Raw genomic sequence first — 17278 nt, forward strand, 5'->3', positions numbered from 1 at the left:
GTTGTAAGAGTAAGCAGTGTATTTATGTAAGTATTTATGGGGAACTAGTTAAAGGGGAGGGGTGTTGTAAGAGTAAGTATCGGTAGTGTCTTTATGTAAGTATTTATGGGGAACTAGTTAAAGGGGAGGGGTGTTGTAAGAGTAAGTAGTGTCTTTATGTAAGTATTTATGGGGAACTAGTTAAAGGGGAGGGGTGTTGTAAGAGTAAGCAGTGTCTTTATGTAAGTATTTATGGGGAACTAGTTAAAGGGGAGGGGTGTTGTAAGAGTAAGCAGTGTCTTTATGTAAGTATTTATGGGGAACTAGTTAAAGGGGAGGGGTGTTGTAAGAGTAAGTAGTGTCTTTATGTAAGTATTTATGGGGAACTAGTTAAAGGGGAGGGGTGTTGTAAGAGTAAGCAGTGTCTTTATGTAAGTATTTATGGGGAACTAGTTAAAGGGGAGGGGTGTTGTAAGAGTAAGCAGTGTCTTTATGTAAGTATTTATGGGGAACTAGTTAAAGGGGAGGGGTGTTGTAAGAGTAAGTAGTGTCTTTATGTAAGTATTTATGGGGAACTAGTTAAAGGGGAGGGGTGTTGTAAGAGTAAGCAGTGTCTTTATGTAAGTATTTATGGGGAACTAGTTAAAAGGAGGGGTGTTGTAAGAGTAAGCAGTGTCTTTATGTAAGTATTAATGGGAAAGATGATAAAATTTGCATAAGTTTCATGACATTCTGCCTTATATTTAGTTACGGGGAGGGGTGTTGTAAAATAAAACAGTATCTTTCTGTAGGTATTAATGGGTTGATTGATTGTTGGTTGCTTAACGTCCAGTGGCAAATATTTCATGCATATTCAGGACCAGAACAAGTTCACAATAAATACAATAGGTAGGTTGATACAATAAAGGCCATCTGGGATGATGGTCGGAGAAATTTGGACTGCCACCGGAAAAGGAGGGTATATTGGATAGGGACAGAAATTTTGCCTTGCAACAGGCCACCTACGGACCCCTCAGAGAGTTGTTGCAAGGGTTCTTAACGTGCAAAGAGCGTGGCACTCTCTGTACATGAGGCATCGGATTTAACGTCCCCCTTCTGACCGGACGTGACTGTGAACTTGATACATCCCGCACAGCCAAACGGACGCCCCATTTCGGCAAGCGTTTTACTGCCGGTCGGGAGAAGACCAAGTGACCATATTTCTATACCCCAGTCACCCTTGGGGATGTTATTAATGGGAAAGTTTCACTACATAATGGACAGAGGAGTGAAGTTAAAGCAAGCAATGGTTCATTGTCAATGTTGTGTTTGCATTGCCTCCCTTTCTGTTTCACTGCTCCTAAATTATGTATTAAGAAATGTTGTATTGTCTTGAGTTGATAAGCTGTCAATTTATTTTTACAAGTTTCTATTTTAAAAATGCTGATAAAGGTAATTTAATTTTTGCCATGATGATATATGTCAATTTTCAACAGAACAGTGTATTGCACTTTAATAAGCAAAAACATGAATATAAATTCAAATCACACAACCAATTCAAGTTCTTTGACTACAGATATTCTGTGTCAGAACCTATTATGTGTCAAATATTAAATTGCAATCCAAATTCAGACCTGTGTCAAGTTCAAATTTTGTGTCCATTTTTGTCCCAACTGTTCAGGGTTGGTCCTCTGAAGTCATATCCAGCTGTGCTTAGCAAAGCAATTTATTTTAGATTATATTTCCTCGAAGGGATGTATTCACAATTTTTTCAAAATCACAAAATAAGCAAAAAATAAAATCATTGCCAAAATTTCAAATTATTCAAACTTATTTTTTTATTTATTACCTTTTGTGTATTACAACAAAATGCCACCTCTCTGATTTGTAATAGCTAATATTTTTTCATGTTACAGCCTGTACTACCACACAATGCCATCTGTTTGATTTGTAACAAAGCCGACCAACCAGAACCAAACCAGTTAATGGAGTGCAGTTTGTGTTGGGAGATCATCCATGTTCCATGTTTACATCAGAAGTACGAGAACTTAAACAGCGAGGGTGTTATCAACGAAGATATCCGACAGCAATGGGAATGTCCCAAGTGTTTACATGATACTTCAAAGGGACCACTACAGGTAGAGATTTGTGTACTTTTAATGTGTAACCACACAAATATGTACTTGCACTTTATGCATTCGACCACAATATTTGCTTCCTTTTAATGTGTGACCACACAAACATGTACTTGAACAAATGCATTCTACCACAATGTGTGTGCACTTAAGACCCCCCCCCCAAAAAAAAAAAACAAACAAACAACAACAACAAAAAAACAAAAAAAAACACTAAAACAGCAAAAACACAAAAGATGCAAAGTACTGATCTGAAAGTTTTACATTTATTGAAGAAACTTGTTGAGTTGAGTGACATAAGTGAAGAATACTAGTTTTTTTTTATAACTTTCAACAATATTCTGAACAATATTCTCAGAAAGGTATCATATTTGGTCAACATCTCAAAAGTGATGTGTGTGTATTTTTGTGATTGGTCAGACACCTTCTGTTTTCTGACACTTAAAATTACAATTAACAATATGCTTATATCAACAACATATGCATTCTTGTCAAATTTTTATACCCCCCGCTTTAAAAAAGGGGGGGGGTATACTGATTTACCTCTGTCTGTCCGTCAGTCCGTCCGTCCGTCAGTCAGTCCGTCCCATGAAACTTTCGTCACATTTTTCTCAGGAACTACAATACAAGGATTTCTGAAATTTGATTTAAGGCTTTATCTAAGACAGTTATACCGTGTGATGCGTTTTCAGATTGATCACTTGACAACTTCCTGTTTACTGAACACTTGTATGATTTTACACATGATAGCCAAGTTGAAAATTTTCGTCACATTTTTCTCAGGAACTACAATACAAGGATTTCTGAAATTTGGTTTCAGGGTTTATCTAAATCAGCACTACCGTGTGATGCGTTTTCAGATTCATCAGTTGACAACTTCCTGTTTACGGAACACTTGCATATTTTTACACTATTAATATTATCCACTTGCGGCGGGGTATCATCAGTGAGCAGTAGCTCGCAGTTTACTTGTTTTTTTTACATTTAAAAAATTTCAATAGAATTCTTAATTTTAATGATATAATGTCTGTTGCAGCTTAGGGTTAAAACTGAATTAAAAAATGAGGATCCAATATCAGTACCAGCTGTATCGATACCTGATGTCAAAAATACACCAAAGGAAACTGAAGGAAAACGGGTTACAGTCAAAGAACAGATGGTAAAATAGAACTTAAAATCTTAATGATTATTCTGGTTCAATTATTTTGAATCAATGGTGCTGATAGAATGACGATCAGTGTATAATTCTTCTACTAACTGTCTTGGGATGTAACTAAAGAAATTGTCCTTTTAAAATCCTAAATTTTGATATGTAATTTCTATGATAAGCAAAAATCACATTTTGCAGCTAGAAATCAACTTGCCCTCAAATTTTATTACTTTTTGAGGTGGGCTAGAAGCCAGGAAATGTCCAGTGACTGTGTTTACCTTTCATTAGCCCAACATACTTATGACATCAACAAGCTGTACTGTCAAAGAAAACATTTCTCTCAATTTTCATTTAATGAAAATAATACGCCAAAATAATGGCTAGAATTCTGGATTTGTTTATTTTACATTAGAATAGAGATGACTGTATGGTATTTAAAGCTTCGGGAACATCCATTATATAAAAAAGAAGATGTGGTATGATTGCCAATGAGACAACTATCCACTAAAGACCAAAATGACACAGACATTAACAACTATAAGTCACTGTACGGCCTTCAACAATGAACAAAGCCCATACCGCATAGTTAGCTATAAAAGGCCCTGATAAGACAATGTAAAACAATTCAAATGAGAAAACTAACGGCCTTATTTGTGTAAAAAAATGAACGAAAAACAAATATGTAACACATAAACAAAGGACAACCACTGAATTTACAGGCTCCTGAATATTAGTTTTACTGTCACAAATATACAATTACCTGTTACCCCTACACGTTGCCAGATAAACTTAATTTTTGACAGTAAAACTACTGATGGACTCTACAATTCTTCAGGTCTCTCCTTTTCTGGTAAAAATTTGGTTGATTATAAATGTAATCACTGAAGCATGACCAGAGCTGGTCCCCTCTTTAGGCATTTAGTATGCCCGAAGGGCCAAGTGAGCTTTTCTCATCACTTGGCGTCCGGCGTCGTCGTCCGTCATCGTTAACTTTTACACAAATCTTCTCCTCTGAAACTACTGGGCCAAATTAAACCAAACTTGGCCACAATCATCATTTGGGTATCTAGTTTATAAAATGTGTGGCGTGACCCGCCAAACCAGCCAAGATGGCCACCATGGCTGAAAATAGAATATGGGGGTAAAATACAGTTTTGGGCTTATAACTCAAAAACCAAAGCATTTAGAGCAAATCTTACAGGGTAAATTTGTTTATCAGATCAAGATCTATCTGCCCTGAAATTTTCAGATGAATCGGACAACCCATTGATGGGTTGCTGCCCCTGAATTGGTAATTTTTGGGAAATTTTGCTGTTTTTGGTTATTATCTTGAATATTATTTTAGATAGAGATAAACTGTAAACAGCAATAATGTTCAGCAAAGTAAGATTTACAAATAAGTCAACATGTATGATGACCAAAATGGTCAATTGACCCCCTAAGGAGTTATTGTCCTTTATAGTCAATTTTAAACAATTTTCTTAAAATTTGTTAATTTTTACTACAGGTAACATTTTCCACAGAAACTACTGGGCCAAGTTCATTATAGATAGTGATAATTGTAAGCAGCAAGAATGTTCAGTTAAGTAAGATGTACAAACATATCACCATCACCAAAACACAATTTTGTCATGAATCCATCTGCTTCCTTTGTTTAATATTCACATAAACCAAGGTGAGCGACACAGGCTCTTTAGAGCCTCTAGTTAATTGATATTAATTTTTTTTTCCAGCACTCTCCAATATCCTATGCCAGTGAAACAGATTTAGATGAAGTGGCTTTAGAAATGGAATGTTATGATGATGCAGCTGTATCACCACAAAAAGTAACAACAGACATCCAGGAACCAATCAAAGGGAAGAAAGATGGTCTAAAAAAGAAGTTGACAGCAAAAAGGAAAATAACTGATGGAATCAAAGAGAAAAAGTCATCACCGGCAATGTCTAAACAGAGATCTCCTCTTAAAATGGTAAAATTTAGTGGAAAGGTTATGCCTGCCAACTTTTCAAAATTGTGTTGTTGTTTTTTTGGCATTTTCATGATTTTAAAAGCCTTAAGGAATTGTAAAATTAACTGTTTTGTTTAAAATGGTAGACAAAATTGTTCTTACAAAATTTCCATTTGGGCGCTTTCATGGGGGGAAGTCCCCATAAAATAGTGACAGTTGGGAGGTATAAAGATGTAATTTGTTTTAACTATTGATTCCAAGTAATTGAAAATTTAGGTTAAAGTAAGCTTTTATATAAGATATCTTTTCTGCCATATTTTCTGCAATCCTTCTCATTTGTGTGATAAATTTATATAATGGAAGATCCAAGTTTCACATGTTCATGTACTTTTCTACTTACAAAAGTCACAAAAATAAACAGTGCCTCCAATCCTTTATGCCTTTGATTCTGGATTAGCCCTTTTGTTAGCTGTTTAAGTACTGTATAAAACCTAGTTACCAACTAATTTTCATAATTTTTGGGAGAAGAAAAATAATGCCAATTTAAATTGTCCTGAATATTTAAAACCTTGGACTTTCCTTATCTAACTACATCAAATTAATATAAAAATAGCAAAATCAAATATCCACGAATTGGGATAGAAAAGGCTAAACGCAAAATAAAGTATGTGCGAAAATAATTTGAGCATGCGATGTGTATTCTTACTGTAAAATTGGGAATTAAAATGGGGAATGTGTCAAAATGACAACAACCCGGCCATAGAAAAAACAACAGCAGAAGGTCACCAACAGGTCTTCAATGTAGCGAGAAATTCCCGCACCCAGAGGCGTCCTTCAACTGGCCCCTAAACAAATATATACTAGTTCAGTGATAATGAACACTACTAATTTCCAAATTGTACACAAGAAACTAAAATTAAAATAATACAAGACAAAGGCCAGAGGCTCTTGACTTGGGACAGCGCAAAAATGCGCCGGGGTTAAACATGTTTGTGAGATCTCAACCCTCCCCCTATACCACTAGCCAATGTAGAAAAGTAAACGCATATACAATACTTATTTGTGTATTTTATCTTTTGTAGAAGAAGTCTGTAACAAATGTCAAAGCTTCTCCGTTAAAGAAAACCATCAAACCTGATGACCATGGTGATGTTATTGATAACCCTCTACCGACGTCAGAGGAAGTACAAGGGACACCGAAGGGAGATAACCCTAAAACAAATGGAGTTGCAAAAACACCAGAGTCTGTCAAAACAAGATCCGGACGAACCATTAAAAGGTCACCGACTCTGAGCGATGAAAACATGACCTCAGATCACATGGCTAAGCGACCGAGACGTGAGGTAGTTACACCTCGTAGATTTTTGGACTACTGTTGATATTCTTTATTCATGTTCATAGTTTCTTTCAGGGGATAATGAAAACTTGCCGTGTATCATTGCTCAAATCTGTTGTACTTTTCTTCTTTTTTTTTCTCGGTGTATATAATTTTATAAAGGCCAGTATCGATAAAAGAATCCAAATGAAAGTTTAATCTGTTGTACTTTTTTTCTTGGTGAATATAATTTTAAAAAAGGTTTAATTTTTGGTATATCTAGGATGTTGAAAAATAAAAGAACCAACTTATTTTCGTGGATACTTTATTTCGCTTTTTACCCTTTCTTGACCACTTTGCGGCTATTTAATTTCCCAATTTTTTGATTTACTTGATGTATTTTAATAAGGAAAGATCCAAGGTTTACATATGCGCAACGATTTATATTCACATTATTTTTCTACTCTCGAAAGTCGCGAAAATAAATCGATCGCGAAAATAAGTTGATTTACAGTATTCAACTTCCTGAATATTTTAAACAAGATAAAAATAAGGCATGGATTTCATTTTTTTTCTAAATCTGCCGATGTTTGTATTTAGTATAGGGAAATATACTAAAAAGATTTATGGCGGTTAAAATTTCTTATCATGTCATTATCATTACTTTTGTGTATTCAGCTGATTTTTATCTTATTTTTTTAAAATTTTTATACTGATTTAGATTATTAATTGCTTTTTTAGCTCACCTGGCCCGAAGGGCCAAGTGAGCTTTTCTCATCACTTGGCGTCCGGCGTCCGTCGTCGTCCGTCGTCGTCCGTCGTCCTGCGTCCGTCGTCGTTAACTTTTACAAAAATCTTCTCCTCTGAAACTGCTGGGCCAAATTTAACCAAACATGGCCAAAATCATTATTAGGGTATCTAGTTTAAAAATTGTGTCCGGTGACCCGCCCAACCAACCAAGATGGCCGCCATGGCTAAAAATAGAACATAGGGTTAAAATGCAGTTTTTGGCTTATAACTCAAAAACCAAAGCATTTAGAGCAAATCTGACATGGGGTAAAATTGTTTATCAGGTCAAGATCTATCTGCCCTGAAATTGTCAGATGAATCGGACAACCCGTTGTTGGGTTGCTGCCCCTGAATTGGTAATTTTGAGAAAATTTTGATGTTTTTGGTTATTATCTTGAATGTTATTATAGATAGAGATAAACTGTAAACAGCAAAAATGTTCAGCAAAGTAAGATCTACAAATAAGTCAACATGACCAAAATGGTCTGTTGACCCCTTTAGAAGTTATTGCCCTTTATAGTCAATTTTTAACCATTTTTCGTAAATCTTAATTATCTTTTACAAAAATCTTCTCCTCTGAAACTACTGGACCAAATTAAACCAAACTTGGCCACAATCATCATTTGGGTATCTAGTTTAAAAATTGTGTCCGGTGATCCGGCCAACCAACCAAGATGGCCGCCATGGCTAAAAATAGAACATAGGGGTAAAATGCAGTTTTTGGCTTATCACTCAAAAACCGAAGCATTTAGAGCAAATCTGACTGTAGTAAAATTGTTTATCAGGTCAAGATCTATCTGCCCTGAAATTTTGAGATGAATGGGACAACTCTTTGATAGGTTGCTGCCCCTGAATTGGTAATTTTAAGGAAATTTTGCTGTTTTTGGTTATTATCTTGAATATTATTATAGATAGAGATAAACTGTAAACAGCAAAAATGTTCAGCTAAGTAAGATCTACAAATAAGTCATCATGACCAAAATGGTCTGTTGACCCCTTTAGGAGTTATTGCCCTTTAAAGTCAATTTTTAACCATTTTTCGTAAATCTTAGTTATCTTTTACAAAAATCTTCTCCTCTGAAACTACTGGATTAAATTAAACCAAACTTGGCCACAATCATCATTGGGGTATCTAGTTTAAAAATTGTGTCCGGTGATCCAGCCAACCAACCAAGATGCCCGCCATGGCTAAAAATAGAAGATAGGGGTAAAATGCAGTTTTTGGCTTATCACTCAAAAACCAAAGCATTTAGAGCAAATCTGACATGTGGTAAAATTGTTTATCAGGTCAAGATCTATCTGCAACAACAAAAGAAAGAGAGTTTTTCACGACCTCAGCTGGCTATACAACCCTTGCACTGGTGGCAAAGTGGGGGGGGGGGGGGGGAGGGGGGGGTGTTACGCAACAACAAAACTACTTCACAACTTTCTCATTACTTTGCATTTCTTGTTAGATAAATTTTACAAAAATTCTCCCCTGAAACAACTGTCGAATTTAAACAAACTTGGTTTAAATCACCACTAGGATATCCAGGGACCACTGTGTATGATGACCCTGCCTGCCCACATGGCTGAAATAAAACATAGGTTTCAAATGCACTTTTTAGTATTATATCTCTGAAACTAAACGACAGTACAACAGTTGCATTTATCATGCAACAATTGTAAATAAAAATATCAGGTGAGCGACACAGGGTCCTTGGACCCTCTAGTTTAAAAGTATAATGAATTAATCCAATGATCTCACTTTCGAATATGTTTAATTTATTTTCTATATGTTATGTTTTGTTCCTGGATTTCATTTAAATTAAAAAAAAAATATTTTTGGGGTCGTGTTATTTTTCATAGGAAAGTAGGAAAGGTATTTTTTTTTTTTTTTTTTTTATTTTTTTTTCAGTAGTCAGGCTTTTACAATCCCTTTACATCACCACCTGACTATGGTGTTAAGAGGTTTGATATATATATATACAACAAAAAATTGACTACATTTTTTTCTTCTTATGTGAATATATATTATTTAAATATTAACATTATACTAAAAAGTGGAAAAGAAACAATCACACACACATACACACACTCTCGCACTTGCATTAACATAACATAAATTAACTTGTGTATTGCAAAGAAAAATGTTATCTTTGTAAAGATCTGCTCTTTATGAACTGTAAGTTTCATTTTTTATTTTATATGATTTGAATCAAAAGTAATGGTGACTAATCAGTAAAAATGTAATCTAATGGGGCCCAGAATTTTTGAAAATAAGGTGTGGTACCATTTTTCTTTGCTATATAATGTTCATTTTCCTGATATTTTCTTATTTTTGCTAATAACCCTATAATACTTGGTTTCTTTTCATACAATTTACATTTGTATATATAGTTCTTTGCAATAATAATAATCAAATTCAACAGTAAACTCTCATTTTGAAGACCAAGAAAAATGTGCTTCTTAGATAATGTAAAGTTCACAAAATATCTTTTCAGTTTTTGTGAAAAAGTTTGCCATATAAAATGTGTTATTGGACATTCATAGAATAAATGCTCCATGGTTTCATCAGAAACCTTACAAAAAGTACAAAGCTTTGAATCTTTAAGTTTAACTTTATATAAGAAAGTGTTAGTTGCAATTATTCTATGTAAAAATTTATATTGAAAAGTTCTTAAATAAGTGTCTTTACATGATTTTCTTAAAATAACATAATATTCTGACCAATCTGCAATTTCAATACCTAGTGATTCCTCCCATTGTAAGAACTTTTCTGTTGGCAGTTGCACATTTCTGTCAACAAGATCTTTGTATACAAACTTTGCCTTTTTGTTACACAATAATGAAAACCTCTTTATCCAGCCAAGCTTAAGGTATATATTAAAATAATGTATATTAATCATATTTAAACCTCCTTGTGGAATATCTCCGATTAAAGTACTTCATCTAATTCGATCAGGTTTTCCATTCCATATGAATTGAAAGAATAAAGTATTCAACTCATTTAATTTTGATTCTGGCAAGTTGGGTAGTGCAGTCAACAGGTGAATTAATTTTGGAAGTGCCAAAGTCTTGATAACAGTAATCTTTCCCATTAGGGTTAATTTTCTATGTTGCCAACTCTTAAGAATGCCTGACACTTCCTTTATCTTTTTGGAGAAATTAATTTCTGGCATACTATCAAGATCTAAAGAGAATTCAATTCCCAAAAGTTTAAAATTTGAATAGAACCACTGAAGTTTTAAATCAGGACAGAGAATCAGATCTGAATACTTTTTATTCCCAACCCACACAGCTTTAGTTTTAGAAGAATTAATTTTTAACCCAGATACTTATTGGAATGAGTCGAAACAATTTAAAGTCTCCCTCAAAGATGTTTCAGTTCCATCCAAAACATGGAAAGTGTCATCAGCATATTGACTCAAAAGGGATTCATTTTCATGAACAAAAGATCCCTTTATTTTGGGGTTTGACCTTATTGTCATAGAAAGTAACTCAACACCTATAATAAAAAGATAAGGGGAGAGGGGGTCACCTTGTCTACAGCTTCTCTCCAAATTAAAGAAGCTTGAAAGATGGCCATTATTTATAACACAACTTGATGCTTTCAAATAAAATACTTTAAACCATCTGCATATAGATGGCCCAAAATTGAAACTCTTCAATGCTTTCTTCAAAAAAGACCATTCAATAGAGTCAAAAGCCTTTTCAAAATCTACTAGTAGTAAAAGACCAGTTTTGTTATGCTTTTCCAAATAGTGCATCAAATCATACAATAGATGTGTATTCTCACCCATAAATCTATCTTTAATAAAGCCTTTCTGACAGTCACTGATAATAGATTGTAAAACAGGTTTTATTCTATTAGCAATAACGGCAGAAGCAATCTTGGTGTCAGTATTCATAAGGCTAATTGGGCGCCAATTAGCTAGATAACGTCTATCTTTATCTTCTTTTGGAATACACGTAATGACACTTTGATACTGAAATTTAGAAAATTCCCCATTTTCATAGCCAAAATATAATGATCTAAAAAGAAAAGGTCCAATATCCCGCCAAAAGACTTTGTAAAATTCTACAGTATACCCATCTGAGCCTGGACTCTTTCCATTTGACATAGATTTTAGAGATTCTGCACATTCTTTAAAAGAAATATTACCCTCACACAAATCCTTCTCTTCTTCTGTGAGTTTAACATTGTGCTTGAAAAAGGAATCATCATCACATTCCAGATTTTTACTTGAGTATAATGTTTTATAAAAATTTATTTCTTCTTGTAAAACTCTAGATTGATCTGATATATGTTTTCCATTTTCATCTATGAGCTCAGTTATCGTTTTTTTAATAAAAATTTTCTTTTCCAATTTACAAAAAAACTCTGAACACTTTTCCCCATTCTCTTGCCAGTTAGCGTGGGATCTTTGTTTTATTGTTGAGCATTGACGCCATGTATATTTTCTATCGTTTGGATAACAGGTCCGCCAAGGATCTAATAACTCAAGACTTTCTTCTATTTCTTCAATCTTTTTTCGTGAGTTTGGGTTTCTATTATGAATAATATTGTAGGAAAGGTATTGCAGTGACAAGTTTTATTGAATAAATAAATAACAAAATAAAAAGATAAAATTCCTGAAATTTATAAAATGATCAGAAAACTAATTATACCTGTTCAGCAAAATAAGCTTTTTTTTAAATTTTACTCGAAAAAAGTGGATATTGGACAAATTATGAGCATAATGTACATAACATAAAATTATATGACCATTCAAGCATTCTATGATACTAATATCTAATATCATGATACTATAATATAGATATCAAAATTTCTTCAACTTAAAAATGCACCTACTGAGACGAGAAAAAATAATAATAATAAAAAGATAAATAACATATTGTACTAAAACCAAAAGAATAATGAAGTTTGAGTTCGGAGGTTTTATGCATGTAGATTAGTATGAAAATTATCCCAAGTTATGCTCCTGCGATCCAATATTCCAAATTGCAATTACTAGGGTTGTATAAAAATCCTTATATATATATATGGAAGAACATTTTGTTTATGAATATCTAAATGTGCCAATTTTGTTAATACATATCGAAAAAAAGAAGAGAAATTGTGATTATTGTTAATATACTGTAATTAGATAAATTTTTAAAGGTAAGTTAATTTTTAATTTCATCATTTCGAAAGGAAGTATGAATGTTTAATCAAACATAATATTTTTCATTAGTTGCATAATTGAATATTGTAAAAGTTCACAAATTGTTATAAATTGACTGATTTTGTTGTCCAGTAAAATTTTTCATGTTTTATTTTTTTCAATAATTAATTTAAGAACAATAAGTCTTATCCACAATAATGAATACTCAACTAATTCATATTTAAATCTAAAATCAAAACAACAAATTTGTTTTTCCTAACATTAAAATTTTGAATTCATTAATGAAATGTTTAAGGGATTATCAGTAGATTTTTTTCTGATCAATGTGATATTTCAACAAGTTTTGACAAATTTTATGTAATTTTCAAATTTTGCTTCAATTATGATTTTAAATTGTTCATTTCTTTTAACACCTAATTGCCCTATTTTTTGCCCAAAAAATGTAATTTTCAAAATTTCCTGGACAAAATCCTCATTTTTTCAGCAAACAAACTATTCTGTCAGATCCTTCATAAATATCTGTGTGTTGAATATTTTATGACTGAATGAGATAGCAGACAAGGAGTGTTCTGTTCTTTATCCTTGCATTATCTAGAGAAGGTGTTTCATTCCTTTTTTAATGGGTTTTCGGGGCAATGAAAGGTATTAGAAAATGGCTATTTTTATTAGGTATCCTGTTTTTATGTTTATATAAATAAATAATATGTTTGTTTTAATGGACTGTGGATTCATTATTGTTCGTGGGATACCAACTTTGGTGAAAAAGCATAAAGCAGGAATTCAGATATTGGACAAAGTACAAATTTCTATAGGCCTCATAACAGACTTTGGAAAAGCCTATAAATTATTTTTTCTCAAACCATGACTATTGGTACCCATGAAAAATAAATGAATCAACAGTAATCGTCTTAAATTCACACAATGCTACCTCTTCATTTAGTATGATTGTTTATGTAATATTATTGAGGGAAATATATGAGGGACAGTTATCATAAATAACATAGCATACTACTTCATTGGTAATTTTGTAGTATAATGCCATACTATCAGGCTTAAGTTATGTATATAAGTTATTAAAAAAAAATATTCATTTTTGTCGAGCCTTCGACTTTAGTCGAAAAAGCGAGACTAAGCGATCCTACTTTCCGTCGTCGTCGGTGTCGTCGTCGGCGGCGTCCACAAATATTCACTCTGTGGTTAAAGTTTTTGAAATTTTAATAACTTTCCTAAACTATACTGGATTTCTACCAAACTTGGACAGAAGCTTGTTTATGATCATAAGATAGTATCCAGAAGTAAATTTTGTAAAAATAAAATTCCATTTTTTCCGTATTTTACTTATAAATGGACTTAGTTTTTTTCTGCGGGGAAACATTACATTCACTCTGTGGTTAAAGTTTTTAGAATTTTAATAACTTTCTTAAACTATCCTTGGTTTGTACCAAACTTGGACAGAAGCTTGTTTATGATCATAAGATAGTATCCAAAGTAAATTTTGTAAAAATAAAATTCCATTTTTTCCGTATTTTACTTATAAATGGACTTAGTTTTTTTCTGCGGGGAAACATTACATTCACTCTGTGGTTAAAGTTTTTAGAATTTTAATAACTTTCCTAAACTATCCTTGGTTTGTACAAAACTTGGACAGAAGCTAGTTTATGATCATAAGATAGCATCCAGAAGTAAATTTTGTAAAAAAAAAAAATCCATTTTTTCTTTATTTACTTTTAAATGGACTTAGTTTTTCTGTGGGGAAACATTACATTCACTCTGTGGTTAAAGTTTTTAGAATTTTAATAACTTTCTAAAACTATCCTTGGTTTGTACCAAACTTGGACAGAAGCTTATTTATGATCATAAGATAGTATCCAGAAGTAAATTTTGTAAAAAGATAACTCCATTTTTTCTGTATTTTACTTTTAAATGGACTTAGATTTTCTTCCAGTTAATACTTCATACAGTCTGCAGTTAAAGTTTTCAAAACATTTATTAGATTCATTAACTATCCTAGATTTTTACCAAACTTGGACAGAAGCTTCTTACAATCAAAAGATAGTATCAAGAGGAATATTTTTATTGATTTTTTTCCTAATTTTTGTTGAGCCTGTGATTTACAGCAAAAGTAGGCGAGACACTGGGTTCCGCGGAACCCTTACAAATTTTTTTGTATATTAAATAATGTTGGAAGTAAATCAACTCATTTTAAAATACTGTAGATGCAGAAATTTCTGTGTACATTTTTATTAAGACTGTTAAAGAATGGATACATGTGTGAGATTATATGTAATTATTTCAGGAATGGCTCCATACAAATAATGCTTCCAGAATTTTAAAATGAAACTTTTTAATTTTCATGAAATCTTTCCTATCCTTTAATAGTTTCATGATCATAGAAACATTGCCAAATTTCTGAATTTACAGTATTCAATTATTTAATTAATTTGATTTCTTTGAATCGCAAAAAAAAAAGAAGAAATTTTTTTCTGAAATTTGTTTTCTTTTAATGTATATGAAGTACTCAAGTATATAAAGACAAATCAGTTCTTCATAGTCTTATTCCTTTTGGTATTCACTCACAGCTAAATTTATGAAACAATAACAATTTTGATTTTAATGAGTCAAAAATAGAAATTTAATGGAATTGTCATTGCACTATACTTGACCGTACTATAAGTTCATTAATCAGAAAAACAGAATTTCATTTTGATGTTTCTTTTAAATTGATTGTTTGATATGTTTTTGAATGAATAAATTTTATATAGTTCAAACTGAATTTGTGTTGTTCTTCCTCCAAACCTTTGACCTTGAGAAATGAAAATGGCAAAAAAAACCCACAAAAAACAAGAAATTGATTGATAAAAAGTCCTAATTTAACATTTTCCTTCTAGCTGTTTCTTGAACAGAGAAGATCCAACACAAATTCAGACCAGGAACTAGTTTGAACTTTGATCTTGGAACATCAGTGTCCTTAACTCCACATCTTTGTACTTATAGGCACTTACATCACCAAGGGGAAGACGTCTTTATGGATTCAAAAAGTTCAGGAGGTCTGCTGGGTCAAAGGTCAGAAAGAAATTGTCAACAGAGGCATTAGATTTAGTTGAAAATGTTATGGACATTGATGTTCCGTCTACTTCATACATCGAACATGGAGCCAATCACACACCTTCAAAGTCAGGTTTCAGAGGTCAAGGTCAATGCAAGAAGAGAAAAAAACTGATTGACAGTGGACCAAATAATACCAACGATTTGCATAAACCTAATAAATTATTTGCACCTGGAAGAGGGGACATAACTCCAGAAATAATACCGCCACTTAAAATAGAACCTCTGAAAGATATAAAGCGATATGTGATACGTCCCCCACCCCCACCTCCACCAGCGGACTATGTTATAATGAACAATGGTAAAAATCATCCACTCTGTAGAGAAATATGGATGAAAATATTTGCTCATCTAAATCCAACATCCTTGGTTAAAAGTTTGGGATGCTGTAAAACATGGAATAGATGGTGCATGCATCATACATTATGGAAAACTATAAATCTCAGTGGAAAATACATTTATCAAGTTCATTTGATTGGCATTGTGAAACGACAGCCGTCAACATTAATTCTTAAATCATCAAAACTTACACATAAACAGTTAGCTTGGTTGTTAGCTAGAATTCCTCAGCTGAAAACTCTTTCCTTGTCGTCATGTTCGTGGGCTGTTGTTAGTGCATTAGGATTTGCTGTTTGTCCTCTTTTATATTCTCTCGACATCAGCTGGATTACGATGTCTGACGAACAGTTTCGGGACATAATTCGTCCCCCAGCAGACAGACACCCAGGGATGGTAGATATTAGTCGTCTGCATAAACTAAAACATCTTTCTGTAGCAGGGACAGAAATTTCTAATACATCACTATCAGAAATTCCCAACCATTTAACATCAATAGAGAAATTAGACATCAGCTACTGCCCAAGGATGACAGACGATGGTATCCGACAGTTACTGTTGCCAGGCAACTCTGTGACTCAGTCATTGATTGGCTTGGATATAAGTGGATGTACAAAGATCACGGATCGTGCAGGGGATTCATTCTAACATTGTACACAATTACAAACAGTAAAAATGGCTTCCTCTCCGCATATCTCTGCTAAGATACGGAAAAAATGTCCTGTGGTCTCTTTTATCACACAATCCTCATTCCAGATCACATGACTTGTCACATGATATGAGCTGTGCTGGATACGGAAGAAATGTCCTGTTGTCTCGTTTATCACACAATCCTCATTCCAGATCACATGACTTGTCACATGATATAAGCTGCCCTGGAAAGAAATTGACCTTATGTTAGTCCTCCTGTATGCGTACATGTATAAGATGTTGACCACATTACCAACATAAAATAATAGATTAACTTTGGTCTGTGTTGTAGGTTTCTTTACATTACTAAATTTGTAAACAGTTACAGAATTGGCTTATAGATATTTTCAGCCCGAAATATTCATTTAATATTCATTTAATATTCATTTGATATTCATTTGATATTCATTTGAAATATTCATTTGATATTCATTTGATATATTCATTTGATATTCATTTGATATTAATTTGATAATCATTTGGTATTCATTTGATATGCATTTGATATTCATTTGATATTCATTTGATATTCATGATTAATTTGATATTCATTTGATAATCAGTTGATATTCATTTGATATTCATGATTCATTTGATAATCATTTGATAATCATTTGGTATTCATTTGATAATCATTTGATATTCATTTGATATTCATTTGATATTCATTTGATATTCATGATTCATTTGATATTCATTTGATA

At 32.8% G+C, this 17278-nt stretch overlaps 1 protein-coding gene across 1 annotated transcript in view; it reads left to right on the forward strand.

The window, feature by feature from the left end:
• Positions 1-16832, forward strand: part of LOC143076547 (lysine-specific demethylase 2B-like) — a 34168-nt gene extending 17336 nt beyond the window's left edge. The window contains exons 9-13 of the mRNA XM_076252372.1: positions 1875-2096; positions 3130-3252; positions 4977-5213; positions 6275-6535; positions 15438-16832. Coding sequence (XP_076108487.1) covers positions 1875-2096; positions 3130-3252; positions 4977-5213; positions 6275-6535; positions 15438-16532 — 1938 coding nt within the window. The 3' untranslated portion in view covers positions 16533-16832. The remainder of the gene's footprint in view (positions 1-1874; positions 2097-3129; positions 3253-4976; positions 5214-6274; positions 6536-15437) is intronic.
• The last annotated feature ends 446 nt before the right edge of the window (positions 16833-17278 follow it).

Source organism: Mytilus galloprovincialis, chromosome 5 (assembly GCF_965363235.1).
Source record: "Mytilus galloprovincialis chromosome 5, xbMytGall1.hap1.1, whole genome shotgun sequence".
NCBI lineage: Eukaryota > Metazoa > Mollusca > Bivalvia > Mytilida > Mytilidae > Mytilus > Mytilus galloprovincialis.